This window comes from Tetrao urogallus (assembly GCF_951394365.1).
Source record: "Tetrao urogallus genome assembly, chromosome: 6".
In the NCBI taxonomy this organism is placed as follows: domain Eukaryota; kingdom Metazoa; phylum Chordata; class Aves; order Galliformes; family Phasianidae; genus Tetrao; species Tetrao urogallus.
Window position 1 is genome coordinate 18,289,864 of NC_136819.1, and position 17,117 is coordinate 18,306,980.

The following is a 17,117-nucleotide window of genomic DNA, read 5'->3' on the forward strand; positions in this document are numbered from 1 at the left end:
TCAATTTTCAGATTTTTAATATAGCATATTCAGTTGCACAGATTCTACTAACTGCTTATATACCAGTCACTTTCAATGAGAAGTACATCTTAGACCCAAGAAAACATCCATTAAAGCAAAACGTTACACCTGGGTGAGTTTCAATATTAATACTGTTTCTCAAGCACTTCTCCAACTTCATGTATATAGGGAAACCTACACCTGTCTAGAAAGTTAGAGGTTAACGGGGTGAGCACTGATTTTGGAACGCAGTAACAACTCCACAGTGAGAAGGAAAGCAAATAAAAAAAATTTAGCATGACTTTTTTTTTAGTTACCTAAGACTTATTGCTACTGTTTAGATAAGAAGAAAATATCTCATCTCTATATTTACACAAAAAAAAAAAAAAAAAAAAAAAAAAAAAAAAAAAAGAAAACTGTAAATAATACATAAATAGAAGTATTAACAAATATAAATTGGGGTATAATTAATGAAAAATATGTTTATAAATTCCAGTTCTTGAAAAGTTTGTGTTTACTACTACACAAAATCAATCTGATAACTCAGTCTTAAAAAAAATAGAAGCCTGTTCATTCATCCTATATATATTAGGTATTTATCAACAGCTAATATATTTTTAACAATGTATATTCTGTTGAATAAGAATAGAGTGCATTTCTTACATATGAAATAAGTAGGAAAGCATAATTAATAGCACACATGTATTTATTATAACCACTCTAGCATCCTATTGTACAGCTTCAAATAACAAATGCGAGTCCAAGCTTCCAATCAGCTGACAGTGCAAAATGCGGCGGTAAAATTCGTGTTGAGGAGAGCTCAGAACTGAACCTGTCATTAACCTGTCAAAAATGCTCCAAGTTACACTGATATTTCAATGTCCAAAAAGCACATTGAGACAGAAGTTGGGATAGTCACACCCGTAATTTCATGAGTTTACAATAGGAGCAGCTGATGAGAAAAAGAATGCTTTTTATACGTCCATCTGTGAATACAAGGCAAAAAGAGATCACCAGAAAGCAAAAGCTTTCCCATTATTGCATGGATTATTAAATATCAGCAATTACTAACAGCAAGAGGGAAGAAAATATCTTTAGACCTGCCTGAAGACCTAACATCTATGGAAAAGAGGTAGAAAAGAAAATGAGGTACTGCTAGAATGCAGCCAGACTTCACCATTCTTGTCTAAGTTTGTCTAGAGATTAAATCTACAAATAAAATAATAATGATTATATAAAGAAATACAGCATTATGGATATCAAGAAGAAGAAAACCATTGGAACTGCAAGAGGAAAATGTGGAGAAGCCAGTGGTGCAGCTGATGTACTGAGACAAGACAAGACAAGTTTCTGGTGAGATGGAGGAGAAGCACACACTGCCTAATACTAAAAGCATAGAATTTGAGATAGATACATAGGTTCTGCACTACCAAAAATACTTGAAATAATCTTTTCAATAAATCTCAGGCAGTGTCATTAATATGAAATTCCACAGCAGGAGTCAATAATAAAATAATTTTTGTATTTATAAAAACTGGCAATGCTTCATGTATTCCAACACAGATAGCAGAGAACTTCAAGGATAAATATATATATATATATAATATACATATTATATATATATATATATAATTTGTTGAAACCACTAACGCTCTTTTAGAATGAGGGCTTAATGTCTGTCTTTTCCTTCTCACAACAATGTGTAAGAGATATAGACAATAGAATTGTAATAGATAATTTGGTACTAGCAAGCGACTTTCTAGTCAACATTTTCCCTCCGGAAGGACATAACAATGGTGAATCAAAGGATAACTTTCCCAAAATTAATAATTAGGCTTTACCATTTCAAGCTTTTTTTTTTTTTCTTTTTGGTCCCTTTTGCTTTTTGTAAAAACAAAAGATGTGGTTGCTACGGTAAGAGCAGGCCAGAGTTTCTTTACATACAATATGAATTACAAAAAAGAATGTGATGTTATAAGAATAAAATTAAGGCTCTATTAACATTGTGAATTCTGGTATGTCTTTTCACAACAAAACTATAGTTTAAAACAAGAATTATATTTAATTACATGAACAAAAGTTCAAATCAAAATTGGACAAAGACCAAGCAGTTGAATAACATGAAAATATGCATAATCCTATTAGAATCTTATATTTTAATATCATTTAAGTATTATGCTTAATACAAGCCGGATTCTACCTTGGTGAAGCCCAAAAAATGGTAAAGAATTTATATACAGTACCAATCTGTTGTAGGGTATTTAAACTCTAACAACTTCTCTAAGTTTATTAACAATATAACATGCTCATCTCAAACTACATTACTCAACATATGACCAAAAATCCACCATATGACCATAAATCAAAATACAAGAAAATTTATTCTCCCACATTATAGCTCCCTTCATTATTCTACTGCCATATAGTAGGGTGTAAGGACATTTTTCCATCCAGTGATAATGCAAACAATTTCTGAAGTTCTTAATAATGCTGAAGATTCAATAGAAGAATTGTTCTAGTTATCCTTTTTTGCAAAAAATGTAATGGAAATTACAGCCAAATACAGGCGACTGTCTATAGATGTTACAGGGTTTATGTGAAACTGCTTTCTAATATCTACAACCAATTTTGGTGCTACTATAAAATACACTCTTTCATGGGAAAACAAATACTTATCCGTAGAGTTAATGATAGATCTGCTACAAAAAAAAAAGAATATTTCTACAAGTGACAGAATAAAGGAAAAGATCACAATAGCAATAGAGTCAAGTGAAGTTGACAATGAGCTGAAAAATCTACCAACAGAACTAGCCTATGCTGATGTAAGAGCCATCAGAGCTGAAAGTAAATATGTTTGCTAACGATGAGCAGCTGAAGATCGCAATACTTTTAGTGAGAGGAGGAATTAAGAACATTCTGTAGAACTCGCAGTAGAAAGCAGAAAATTTCAGAATTTCCTTCTTCATCTGAAAGGAACAATGACAGTGCCCCTTCCATTCAAAATGCAGTTTGACCACGTCATTTACCATTATACCACTGGTCAGTTATTGCTAATGAGTGCTATTTACCTAATGAAATGCAAAAGGCTCTCCTCTGAATTGTAGATAGAAAGGTTTGGTGAAAATTTGAGCTATAAACAACAATTCATCGCCTGGATTTTTTTTAAATTAAGCTGTATACTTTTTAATTTTCTGAAGGGCACAAAAACAAATTATTTCTCTCAGAAACATCTACTATAGTCTTTTTTCTTTTAGAAGTGTCAGTTTGATGCAAATTTCCAGAACTATTTGCCCTTTGAAAGGACAGCTTCCAAATGACAGATAACTGCTCCAAGAGTAGGTGTTTCATTGGAAAAACAGTTTTGCTTAAAAAATACCTTTAATAAGTTACAACTTAAAAATGTTTTTTCTTAACCTTGTGTTACAGGGGCAATTTCTTTCCTCTAAATATGTTTCAGTATAAAAAAGTTAAAGGTTTAAACTATGTTTTCATAGAAGCAAGTAAAGAGAAAAGTAAATTAAGTGACAGTTACCTTGCAGAGTGACAGTTCTCTGCATCTGAAATGCATCTTGACTCATACATTACAAGCAAGACAACTGCAGGTCAATACAAGTTACAACTTACTCTTGCATTCTCTTTTTCTGAAAATCTGGCTTAAATTTTACTCCATTTCTTTATGTATCCTCATTTGTTCCAGAGACATATCCTGCCTGCCCTCCCTGTCATTAATGATGAACAAGATCTGTCTGTTCTGCCTTATGGGCAGATCATTTCTGGCTTTCAAAATGATCAAGAGAGACTGACATATCTTGAGACGAGTGCAAAACTACTAGAAAGGAACTAATTGTCTATAGCACTGATAAAATCATGTTAAGGCCTCCAGCATGCAAACAAGTCCCAGCTGCCATGCAGAAAATGTTCCTGTGCAGTCCGCGTACAATCTGGAAGGAAAGCCTTGTGTATCCGCAGTTAATGATTTTGCCTGATTGACCTCAGCAGTCAGATTCAACAGTAGCTCCACAGACATTTCTTTTAGTGGAGAAGCAAATTCAGCAGTCCTTCCTCATCTCTGTCTGTGGAACATCGTACAGAACTGAAACTGGGGAAGTAGCATGGACAGAGATATTTCTCACTTTTAGATTTCACATTTAACTTCCAGTTTTGCCTCTAAAACCAATGCATGATCATCTGTGACTTCTAGGATTAACCTACTCAAATTTCTGTAATCTATATGATCTTTCTTGTTTATCTGAAAGTCAACCCTACTGGCCTATAATTCAACCATTAAATTGTCTGATTTCTTTTAACAGACTAACTGTTAAACTCTGATAACTTCATGTCTTCTGGTTGTGCCTTATTCCCCCATCACTGCCCTACACCACTAAAGTCTGGGAAGACTTAAAGTTTTGGCCACAGCCACCATGGCCACAGTCAATATCAGGCTAAATCCTCAGAGCAGCATTTTTTTCCCTTTACCGCCTGTATTTTGTTAAGAGAAACAACAAGCAACGTTCAAGAAGAGGCCCTGGCTTGTGAGATGGTTGACAACGATGGATTGTTAACAGAGCAATCACTCACTACGTCAAAGTCCACAAATGCAATAATCTGCCCTTAATCCTCTAAATCTGAGGAAAGAGAGCTCAACTGAAATGGAACTGAATGAACTGTGCTGTTCCAGTTGAGATCTAGCTTTGTACACTTTTTCTTCCTCTTTGCCTTTGTGAACTACTTTTTACGAAGCTAACCGCTTTGCTGCTGTCCAGGTGTGTGTCTTAGTTTGAGGAAAGGGGAGTAGAGATGAAAACTGCACAACACAATCCTCCTGTACTGATCTGAATATTGAACAAATTAGAATCAAGAAATGGGAAAATCTCTAGCTCTATACATTTTATCACCATCTCTGTTTAGGAAGGCTGAGAGAGCCGGGTGTGGGGAGTGCAGAGCAGAGAGAATTAGAGAAGTGGCTGCAAATTAACTTAGATCAGGAGATTATACTACTCTATCAGATGGCAGAGTATGATCATATCCAATCCATTTCTCACCTCATTGGTATTCTGTGTCTATTGAACATTTTTGGTCAGTTACTACTGAAGATGATGGGGATTTGAAGATGTAAGAACATCCTAACCCCCTTCACGCAGCCTCCTGAGCAAAGCAAGCACTCTTATTCAAGCAGGAGCAAGGCCGTGTGTTTGTCATATTACTCTGATGTACCAGTTAGAAGCACAATTCTGTCTCCTTTAGATATGAGTGACTGGAAGAAATGAATTAGATTATTATCTATGATGAGTCACAACAGCTTATGTTAGGAATTTAAATCAAACTGATCAAGTCAGGAGACAGTAAAGAAACCAATGAATCTGAGCAAGGTTAATTTCACATTAATTTCATCCTTCATATTTTACAGTATAACAATCCTTATGCAAACCTTTTAGGTTAAATTCAGTTGCCTGGCTCATTCACTCAAGGTACAAAATGCTATTGAAAAACAAAATACATTTATGTAGCTCTTCCCTTTCCAGGATTTTATTTACTAATCTAACAATTGCAAAAGTCCCAGGAGAACAACTTTCCTTCTGCCCACAAACACTGTCTGCTGGCAATATTTTCAAGCACAGCAGGTGTTTAATAATCTTTCTTTTTTAAAATGACTTATAAGTAGATTTCACAAGGAATTAAAATGTTACTGATATATTTGGATTGCCCTACTGGCTGAGAGCACACTGAAGTAAAAGTAGTGTTATAAAGGTCATTATTTCTAATGCAGGGAACTGCTGACCTTCTGGTAGAACAGATCATCAAGTCACCAATACTGTCTGACTTCTCTTTCTTTAACAAAAAAGAATGCATCTGGGAGCAGACCTTGATTGCGCTAAACTCCTCTCAGATGTACAGACGGCACCTGCACAGGAGGCATCTGACAAGATTCCCAAAAAACTCTATGTTGGAACACATTTGAGATACCAGAAAAACCTCCCATATTTCCAAATGACAAACACTAGGAAATATATTTAATCACAGAAACAGAGAAACCAAGCGTTTTTCAGAACTGGCCCATGTATTTGCCTTCCAGGTGAAACTGAAGGGGTAGTGATACCATGAGAGGCAATAAAAATAAAAGAGAGAAGCAAAAATTCAGAGTTGGAGGCCACCATAAGGTAGACAATACTCTGGGACCCAAAAATTAGAAACATACGAATCATGTGGCAAATGGACAAACTGTAATAAAAGCACACAATAATAGAAAGAAAGGGCAAAACTGTGAGCAAGATGAGGCTTCAGAGGTTTTCAAAGTATCTGAATTAGGCAATGCTTTATTTTTTTCTTCAGTCAGTAAGTGGTAATTCATGTCCATTTCAGATATGCTGTAATATAACACTGTTTCTGAAAAAAAAAAAAAACCAAAATTTTATTGTTTTGTTTCTAAGGGATATTGTTTTGTTTTTAAGGGATTGTCTGCTCTGAGTTGGGACCAAAGGTAGCATCTACTAGTTTCACAACAAGGTATGCTACTACAGACATGAATCACAGGTAACCCTCTCAGGATGCATGCATTCTTCTGTAGTTCTTTGTCTTCATGACACACATAAGTATCCATTCTTCACACACAAATTGCTTAGAAGCATTGCCTTATCCATACCTGAGTTTTGTTATAAAAGATGCCACTTGACTTACAGTTTAAGAATTAAGTATATCAATGCAAAAGATTATTGAAGTGCGTTTTGAATATACTCTACATTGTGTGTTTGTGTGTGTCTGTTTAGAATGAACTGGTTTTATTGCAGTGGAATTGTAGGCCCATAGCAAAATGCAAAAGAAACAAAGTATGATAAAAATATTTCAATGGGGAATGAAGCTAGCTCTTCATTTATGTTTGAATGAAACCTGTATAAATATATCAACATTTATTTTTATATCAGCCATGGCCCTTCTCTCATGAGTGGCAGACACACAAATGATGTCAGTGAGTATGACTAACAACTAAAAATAAAGCTGATATTTTTGTAGAGGCTATGTAATATTCTATTAATACAAGACCATTTTGTTTAGTTTACATTTTCTTTGGACCTTGCTCATTCATATCTTTTTCTGAATAGTTTCTTTGTGCCATCTACTGCGATCTGTTGTCACTCATGCACTTTCAAAGGTTTTAGAAAGATAAGAACTCTGCCTAATCTTCACCTGATAAAAGCACTTCTTATCAAGAGTTTAGGGATTCACTCACCACCATGTCCTATCTTATTGTACCAAGTTATAAAATAAAACACATAAAAACTTTTCCCAATTTATGCCTTTCTCTAACATGTTGTTCTGTGTTATTGCTGTGTAACATCTATATAGTGATCAATCTTACAGGATACTCTGATGAGAACAGTCAAACTGAACAGAGCCTGGAACCCCATAAGGAATTTCTGTACTAGTCTATAACCCAAGAACCACCCTTAGGTGGTACCATCAGGGTACAGTGCAGCTCTCAAGTTGGCACATGAGGTGGGGTCAAGAGAAAGCTTTTTATTTTTTAAATGCAAAGCAAGAGTGTTTTTACATACAGCGAGTCTCTAAGCCTCCTAACAGGCATGTGTATCCCCAAACAAAATAAAATGATATTGAATTAATAGGCTGTTACATAACCTGTGCAAAATTTCAGTGCTGACTGGATCATGGACTTGCTAAGCAAGTTTCAGGGATAGAATGACACAAGATCTACCAGGTACTGAGTGGATCTTCTGCTCACAAAGGAGGACTTGATAGCCAGCACATAATACTGAGAGATGTGAGTTTTAATGTCTGTGCTTTCAGGTGATGGAGAGGAAGTCTATCAATCCTTCCTGTTGGAACAATTTTTATTTATTTATTTATTTGCTCTGATTCAAATAATTACATTTTCACTTGAATAGAGGCATATATTGTTTAACTGACCCTAGATTTTTGTCAAAGTTTGGTAAGTTTGAATTCTTCCTCCATACATAAGTACCATTCTGTGAGACCTTTTTAAAGCATTAATGTCATTTCAGTTGGACTCTTCATCTTCTGCGTAACCTTGTTGTGTACATTCTGACATATTTTTTGTGACATTTGAGGAACCACTGACATGATAACAAGAAATAGGGTTTGATATGCTTCTGAAACTTTTTTCTTTGATGAGTAATTGAAGTCTATGATATGGCTCTAGCTTTCCTGTGCAAACAGACTTAAATTACACTCAGCAAGACTCCATCTTAAGTAGCAGAACTATTGTTGTTTTCTTTTTCCTATGTACATTCGTTTCTTTTTCCAAGCTTTCCTAAAAGGATCGACATGTATAAACATCTCACTAGACTTCACTGCATTGAAGTTCTATAAAATGCTGTAAAACAAGGTCCCTGCTACCAATCCAAGATCTCTGCTACCTTTTTACTTCAATATACAGATCATATATTTGAAACTGAAGAATCCCTGTAGAGATGATTCGCTGTTGGATAGGTAAGCCTTGCTTTTTATAAAGGTAATAAATAATTTATATTCAGCTTCGATAAACATAAATTATCCTCAATTTCTGTTTCAGTAGTTTTACATGCTTTGGTTAGTGCCCCCACAAAATCACTGTGTTATGTTCTGATCATCCTATTATAAGAAGATCTGAAAAGTAAACTAATTTCCCCCTGCATTGCTTTCCAGTTACTGTCACAGTAGCTTAGAACCAAGGGCTCCCAAACTAATTCATTTAACTATTAAACTCCAACTCTTTGTTGAAATTTAAATCCCTTGTTTGTTGGATATTTTTGCATACAATCAACACAAATTCTACTGTAAACAAGCAGCCTGGTAATGAACATCCAACAAACTTCAGCATCCCAAGGAATGTGTTATACTGTTTCCACTTCTGTCAGGAAAAGAATTTTCTGCTTTATCTTACTCCAGAACTACCTGGAGTCTCAGATGCTTTATTCTGGTGTATAGAATCTATGGTCTATCTTTTCTTAAATCCTCTACATAAAGAAAAGTATTACTCTTTAAATCCAGCAACCCAGTTGAACAAAATCATGCAGGGATATGATGCTTCTCTAAAGACAGATGTTGCTCAGCCGTATTCATTCTTTATCTGTTGGCGGCTACTAGGGACCTCATGAACACATCTAATGCAGAAAGCTATTTAGTACCACTCATGGCTCCTCAAATTTCACCTTTTGTAGGAACCAGCAATTCTCCCTGGTGATGATAAACTTTCTGAGATTATGCTCAAGCAAAAACTTCTGGAATGTGCATAACTTTCAGTTTTTTGTTATCATTTTCTTTCAATTCACTAACATGTAGCTTTTTCTACTGTCTTATTCCTGCATCTTTTCAGTGAGCACAAATTCCACACAAGACCCCAGGCCTTCACATTTTCAGTATTGTTATGTAAAAGTATGAAAATTACATTTATATTCAATTTGCTTTGTTTTGCATTCAGTTACTCATAATGTAACTTAACCTTTCTCTAGGTTGTACCCATTCTTTTGAAAATTCAAGGCTTTTGTTAACTGATATTATGCATTACTTCTCTTGCATTTATTCACATACACTGAAAGCTTACAAAATAGGTTCCCAGAAGATGCAAATCTCTGTCAATTTTCCTTGAATCTGAAGTCAGTGCTGCTATTTGCGACTTGAATTTTACTTGACATCTGGCATTCCCAAGGAATTTGCTTGCCTTTATTAAATTTACTCTAGTTTAGTTAACTCCCATTACTTATCAATTTCTACAGATTTTTATTAAGTGATCCTATTGGCTCTCCCCAATTTCCTTGTGCACCATTTTTTTTCACTCATAATCACGGCTTCCTATCAGACAGGGAAGAGTCTCAGAACTGTCAAATCATTTTTTCAGCCCTACAGCAATCACCAGCTCACCTAAATTCAACCTTCCTCATTCATCCTTGCATCTAAAACCCATCTCACATGTGTTTTATCTGTAAAGTGCAGCATTCTTGAGATTTGCTCTACACCTTCTGAAGGGCTGAGTTTAAAAAATTGTTGAACTTACAAATGGCTTCAAGAGTCAACCATTTCCAAAATAGAAAAATACTTTTTAATATCTCCCTGATTACTTCCAGCTACTACATACAGGATCAGAAAAGGGGATATTTTCCTTTTTGAGGGTAAAGAGTTTCAGTTGCAGGGAAATTTTCATCTGTTTAACATTTTCAGTTAGCATTCTGAATTTATTCCTTTTTATTTGCCTTCAATAACTGGAATTTTGTTTACATGTATTGAGTAGAAGATCTTTTGTTCCAGTTTTACCTGGATGTGCAAAACCACAGATTAAACTGCAGTTAACTCTCTTAGGAAGTTTCTTGTATAGCACATGCCTCACTCTCTCAGTCTTATCTGGAAGTACTTATTGTCTTCAAAGTAATAACATGAACTTCTACTTTGATTTTACCATGTTCTTGCTTGGGAAGTGCACCAGAAATGAGATGCATATCACCATATTTGCTCCCTAGATTATTTACACCAGACTTTATCTACATACTTATCCTAACTCTCAGGAGGAGACTCTTTCTATTCAACCAGTAAATTGTTCCATGAGGAAAGGAACAGAGACTGACTTGACCCTATTGCTGTTTCCTTCCTGAGCTTTTTGGATAGCCAACAAGTTTACAAACTTTTAAAGTGCTAACGCCTTTTTGGAATGACTACAGAAACCAATTACATGTTCTGTGCAACATGCTGCTATTACTGCACATGTTTTTGAATTTTAGTAATACTTCAAAATCAAAGTTAAAATGGCAGCTGAATATGGATTGGTTACAAAATAGTACCAGGAGCAAAATACCTTCTAAAGAAACAAAGGAAAAAGCACTTCTATTAAATATGAGACAGATTTTTTCCTAAAATATAAAATAATTTTAAAATAAAATTTCAATGCTTAGCCAAAATTATTTACTCACCTTTTACTCTGTCTCCTTTATGCAGGTGAATTTCCCCTTCTCCTTGAGGTTGATATGGCTTTACAACAATAAAAAGTCTTCCAGGTACAGCACTGTAAAGCTTGCGTTTTGGACCCTGATAATCCAAGGCAGACAGAGTATCCTTGTTGGCACTAGGATTGTAAACAGCACTGGAAATTGAAATTAAAACCATTAACTGGTTATTTAAAATGAAAAAAGTTAATCATTTACCATCACATTTGTAGTATTAAATTAAGCAGTGAGTAGCGTAATCATCTTCCAGTAAGACATCTAACCCTGCAGAAAAAAATAAATACACACATTTTCTATTTTCATTTTAAATGTGTTCTTTACAGTCTGGAAATCTTTTTGTTTGAAATACAATGTGCATCTGACCATGTTGTTCTAGAAAATAAAATGAATAATACTAAAGTTTTTAGTTTTTCCACAAATGGAATTAGCACAATGACAGTTCCAGATTAACTTTACATTTTCTGTACAACCATACATCACAAGCACCACAATGTCAGAAAGATTTTTAACTTTTAACTTTTTTTTATAACTCCGTATATAACGTTTGTTGGGAATGGATGTATTTGTAATATTGAAATGTTAACAGAAAAACTGAGAAAAATGAATTATCAAGTGAATAGACAGAAAGTTAATTCATCACTCTACTACGGACTAAATAATTAAGCTACTTCATCACTCCAAGGCCTGAAGCTAAATATTGGATCTGAATCTTCACTAAGCACGGCTAGCATGTTCTTGAAGAGATCATTATAGCTCTCGCAGTGACTTCAGAGTGGCCTGTACTAACAAGTCATAGATCATTAAAAAACTCACAGTCTAGTCACAATACACAGAGAGAAATTATTGAAAACTACCAAACAGCTCATTATCAAATCTCTCCAAAATAAGTAACCGTCAAAAAGATAGCATGAGAAAGAGGCAAATATTAGAGGGTAGAAAACTTGTAGAAAATAACACAAACTACCAATAACCTACTATTCAATTTTTTAAAAAATGAAAAGTATGAAAGCCTTAAACAAAGTCCAGAAACACAAACCATTTGTAAGAAAGAAAAGTATTAATAAAGATTTTTAGGAAAAGAGTAGAAAAAGATGAATAATTGGTGATCTGGCATTTCAACTCCCCATATTCTTGTAAGGAAAAATAAGTGATCTCACACTGCTATAAACCAAACAAAATATGAGGATTGTTCCTTGCTGTTTCCTCATCTTCTCCTTTTTTTTATCATGAACATTTCCATCCTACTCAGTAACTTCTACATCACTTGGAACGAAGTCTCCCTCTAACCTCATCACGCTTTTCTATTACTGTGAAGATGTGCTGAACTGTCCTTAGGTCTTTAAAAGTAAACTCCTGTTGCTTGTCTGTGAAGGACTTTGCATCAGAAATGGCTCACACCATTTAAAGGAAAGCAGGAAAAGAAGACGTTCAATTTTCAATTTGGCTCCATTTCTTTTTCCTTATAAGTGAAGAAATACTCATAACTGTGAACAATCCAGATCGACAAATTGTTGACTGACATACAATTCCCAAACGTATAAAGCTGCATTTTCTGCCTAATCTGGTAGCAGCCAGGCAGCAGCAATTTATTCATCTATCACAGAAGACTCTTTCATTTTCTTTCTTACTGAAGGAGGAGGGTATAATGGCATGTTGAAGCTTTGCATTGGAGACATCTTCTCGCATAAGACAGGCTTCCTGAATGGAAATCAGGGCTACAGCACTGGAGTCACGACTTCTTCAAAATATCTCCCCTTTCTCCTCTTGCCCCACCAAGTCCCATGCCAAGAAGACGTCAGAAGAGAACATGGGGAATTTAGGATGTTTTCCTCTTGCCCAGGAAGGAGGCCACCCCTGATTGGCATGGAGAGCAGCAGCCAGGTAAGAATATAAACAAACACCTGAGTGACAGGCTGCAATGACCACATGGACCCCTTCCAGCATCACTTTCCAGCCCTCTCCTTCCCAGCAGCAAACCACTCTCTGAAACCTCATTAATGTCCTGGTGATGCTAACCCTGACCTTTTCCATTATCCTGTCCCATCTGCTGCTGTGGCTCTGAAATTCAATCTGTGGCAATGTCAATAAGGGCTTTGTCATATAAAGGGAGGAGCAGCTTCACAGTGATGTACTGTTTGCAAATAATTAGCAGAGACAGCAACAATTCTCAGTTGATAGTTCAGCTGATAGTAAGTACCATGGTCACACAGTGAAACACATGAGGTGCCATTCAAGGCAGCAAAGTAGGCCTGTGGCAACAAAAGGCATTGCCTGCAGGCAGAGATTACTTATAAAATGTTTTGGTTGCCTTCACGTTTACAGAGCCTTCCGTTCTCTTTGAGCACTTGTAGGAGATCTGGATCTCTCCCAGAAAAGTCTTGCTGGTGCATAGCACAGACAGATCCTCTGCATCTGGACAGCTGTGCATGCAGATATCATACTGATGCATTAACAGAACAACCTGCATTTTCAGGCAGGAAATTTGTTTGCTCTATCATTTACGCTAGTTTTCAAAATCGCTGGTTCACAGAAAGGGAAAAGTGGCTGAATAAATCCAAACCAAGCAAACATCACTCAAATGCTTGTTCAATGTTTTTTAACTTGTTCTCCCTTCTAAAAAGTGTCTGTGCTCCAGGAATATGGAAGCACGTTATCCCAGGAATATTGAAGACAAGACACTTTTTATCCATTACAGCTGAAGTAGTCACAGAACACAAGGTAAATCCTACTTTAGTGACACCAGCAGCATTCAGTGGAACACAGGCACACTCATTCTGCAAAAGCCATCTCACAGCCGCCTCCTCACCTCAGTGAAGTCTTCTTACAGACAACATGAAGTTGATACAGTTCTATGTGAGGAAGTGTCATCCAAATCATAACCAAATGAGTTTTTGCCACTACTGTAACATACTTTGCTCTACTGCATGAAACTACTCCCCTAGAATTTCTTTCAGCGATTCTTACTTCTCAGATAACTTTTTTATGCACCACATCCCAGCAATATTGCTGCCAGCACAAATAATGATTATCAGTTTTGGTGCCTACTGCCGAAGAGAGAATACAAACGTGCAGAATGTGCACAGTAACTTCAACTGCATCACATTTTGTTTTAGTGATTTGAAAACTCGAATAAAGATTCATATACTTGCAAATAACGGAGAGAAACCAACACCTACATTGCTTAACAATACGCTTGCCTTTTCTGCACCGAAGAATGGATTATTTTTGATATTAGGAAACAGGATAGACAAAGGCTGATATTTTAAATGATAAATTAAATGCATTTTGTCAAAATATTTAAGCACTGAACATCTCCATCAGTACCCGATCCCACTTTCTTCATTTTTGTAACCCTGTGTTTAACCCCTCTTGCTTATCATCCTGGTGCAAATCCATCACTTGCACACTTGACAGATACATTTCCCATGTCCTATGCAAGGGAAGCTGTAGCTAATTTACCTGTTCACAGGACAGTGGTTTCATAAATCTAAAGTCCTCATTTGTGATCAAAACCTAGACACAATCAGCTGCTTTATTATGTTACTTGCAATATCTACATCACTCTAATTAGTAAGGATTTGCTCTCCAGTGGGATATAGCTGCAGGTTATTTGCAGAGAGTGCCTGCTAAATCACATTTATAATTCGAGAGGAGAGAAAGCAGCAAAGTCTGAGGGAATGTGAAACCCTGCAGCAAGGATAATCATAACAGGAGCCCTTGACACCTATCACCAACATCTCAAGAAACTCCCTCTGCTCTCAGTCAGCCTCCTGTATAGCCCCACTTATTGCCCACACTTATTCCCTCTGATTTCCTGTTTGGTTCAGCACTCATCTGTAGAAGAGAAAACTTAAACAGTCTCTGCTCCATCACTCATAGCAGCTCCAGCACAGGTTTCAAGCATGACCAATAGCTGTGTACAGGGACCAAGAATCACAGAAATATCTTTTATGACTGCTGAATACAATTATTTTTTTAACTATTAGAAGATCTTGAGAACTTGCACTGTGATGCGGAGCTGATGGGCATTGCTAGATTTTGTAGTGTGCCTTACTGTTCAAGTTCTGTAGGGAGGCAGCTAGCATTGACCACCAGAGTGGAAGGGATTAGAACTTTCACATTTAAACATGTTCCACTGTGTTGAGATTTTGTTACCTATACATTATATCGTCTACAAAATGGTCAGATAAATTCCATATAAGAACATAGCAGTGTAGCATGATGACATTAGGAATATCTCATACTTTGTCAATGTTCAAAATTCACCTGATGTGCCTGTGCTGCTGCCGTTTGCCATCCTCTCCCAACCTGTTTAGGGACGGTGACCGGCTCCGGGAGGATGGTGTGTAGCTCCCTACAGTTTTTACAGTTCCATTAGGATTATTCTGCATCTGTTGAAGTAGATGAGGTGAAAGGCTGCGGTGGGAAGACGCAGAAGAGGAGGCTGACCACTCAGGGATATTGTTGATGTTCAGGTTGTTGTCGCTGTTGGAACGAAGCAAGATACGTGGTGCTGCTAAGGTGCTCGGGGGTCTCCGCCTTCTGTTTGAGTAGGTAGGAGCCTCCCTAAAGGGCACTGTGTAAAGAAAGATATCCAGGGTAATCGCAGATGAATTTATCATTTATATGTGCTTACAAGCCCATAAAAAGATTTAGCAACATATGGCATTGTTTTTTTTTCTGCAGAGACAGAAACTTTACCTTGCCTGCATATTTAATCAAATTAATTATCTTCAAAACATCATTAAAACTGAAAACAACTGGCCAACATTAACGTGTTTACTGCTTTTAATAAATAGTCAGGCAATGCCAGCGGTCAGAGTCTGCAGAGCAGTCTGAGCTACAGTCTATGAAAAGGAAAACAGCTAATTATCCCTGAGCTTGACTCTCATAATGTTCAGATTTACTCTGTGTCGTAATATTCAATCAGAAAGACACTGAACGGTTTTGGTGTATCAACTTCCATCTCCCCTCTTCTATCAGCATCCAAGCTGGGAGAACTATGTTCCATTGCAAGTTCAGGCCTAACCTGAAATCTGTTGTGTTGTCACCTTATCCCCATCTTCCAGGTTAAAAATCAAGGACATAGATTTTTCTTCTGGCAGAACTCTATTACACCTCTACAATCCCCTGGTATTCTTCTCTTTCTAATCTAGGCATTTCTACTCCATCTATTACTATTGTATATAGAGCATATTACCCCAGGGTAATACACTCGCCTTGTCACGTGCCACGTCCTGGGGAGAACATGACTGTATCCAAAGGCTGCAATATGCTAGTTAATGAAACAGTCATTACAGAAAACAAAAGCAAGAGCAATAAAAACCTAATGCAAACCAGAGAGCCTATCCATTCATCCATGTTACTGGTATACTGCTGCAGCCATACAAGAATTTGGACAAGCAGACTCTATAAATTCCAGATCTCCATTTCTCACTCTAGTGGGTCAGTTACTTGCAAGTGCAATTTAAAAGTAGAATTTCCTAATAAAAGGCATTAAACTCATACTAGAAGTGACAGCATTTTCTAGTTATAAGGCAGTAAGGGACCTGACCTTGGAAACTCATACTTAGCTCAGTCTACATTCACTCAAGTACTCTCTTTTCTTTCAGTGGAACTCATGGGGTTGTAGGATTGATCCTGAATGTATTCACATCTGAAAAATGCATGTAGTTACACCTGAAAAGTCACAGTAGTATAACTAATACAAAGCTGCCAGGTATCTTTCTGAAGACTTTACTAAGCTGCTGTAATTTTCAAATATTATATTTCAGTTGGGAAAGAAACCCCACAAACTATCATCCTACATCTCTGAAGTGCCAGGAAGTGCCATTTGTAAAGTGCCACAAATGTCTACACATTCAGTGCCCTTTAAAAACATACAAAATAACAGAATTAGAATGTGTCTGTCATACGCTGTAAGTAAATGAATTCACATAAATTTGAATATACACAGGAATCAATCTGTCCTGCCTTGACAGATAGCTTTTAATTGGGAGAACACAGAAAAACCTAAGGTTCTCGAGCAAAACTGAAAGCATACTTATAATGTAAAATAAAGGTGTAATTGTAAGGAAAAGAATGGTTTATACAATTTTCACATGAACTGTTTTATGATTAACCATGATTCTGAGTATTTTAAAACAGCATCCTTAATATTTTTAATGAGTT

The 17,117-nt window shown here is 36.3% G+C and overlaps 1 protein-coding gene across 2 annotated transcripts in view; it reads right to left on the reverse strand.

Moving 5' to 3' along the window:
* Positions 1-17,117, reverse strand: part of SHANK2 (SH3 and multiple ankyrin repeat domains 2) — a gene marked incomplete at both ends in the record, with an annotated part of 294,167 nt that overhangs the window by 195,153 nt on the left and 81,897 nt on the right. For both annotated transcript variants that reach the window (XM_079537510.1, XM_079537511.1), the window contains 2 exons: positions 10,914-11,083; positions 15,213-15,522. In XM_079537510.1, coding sequence (XP_079393636.1) covers positions 10,914-11,083; positions 15,213-15,522 — 480 coding nt within the window. The remainder of the gene's footprint in view (positions 1-10,913; positions 11,084-15,212; positions 15,523-17,117) is intronic.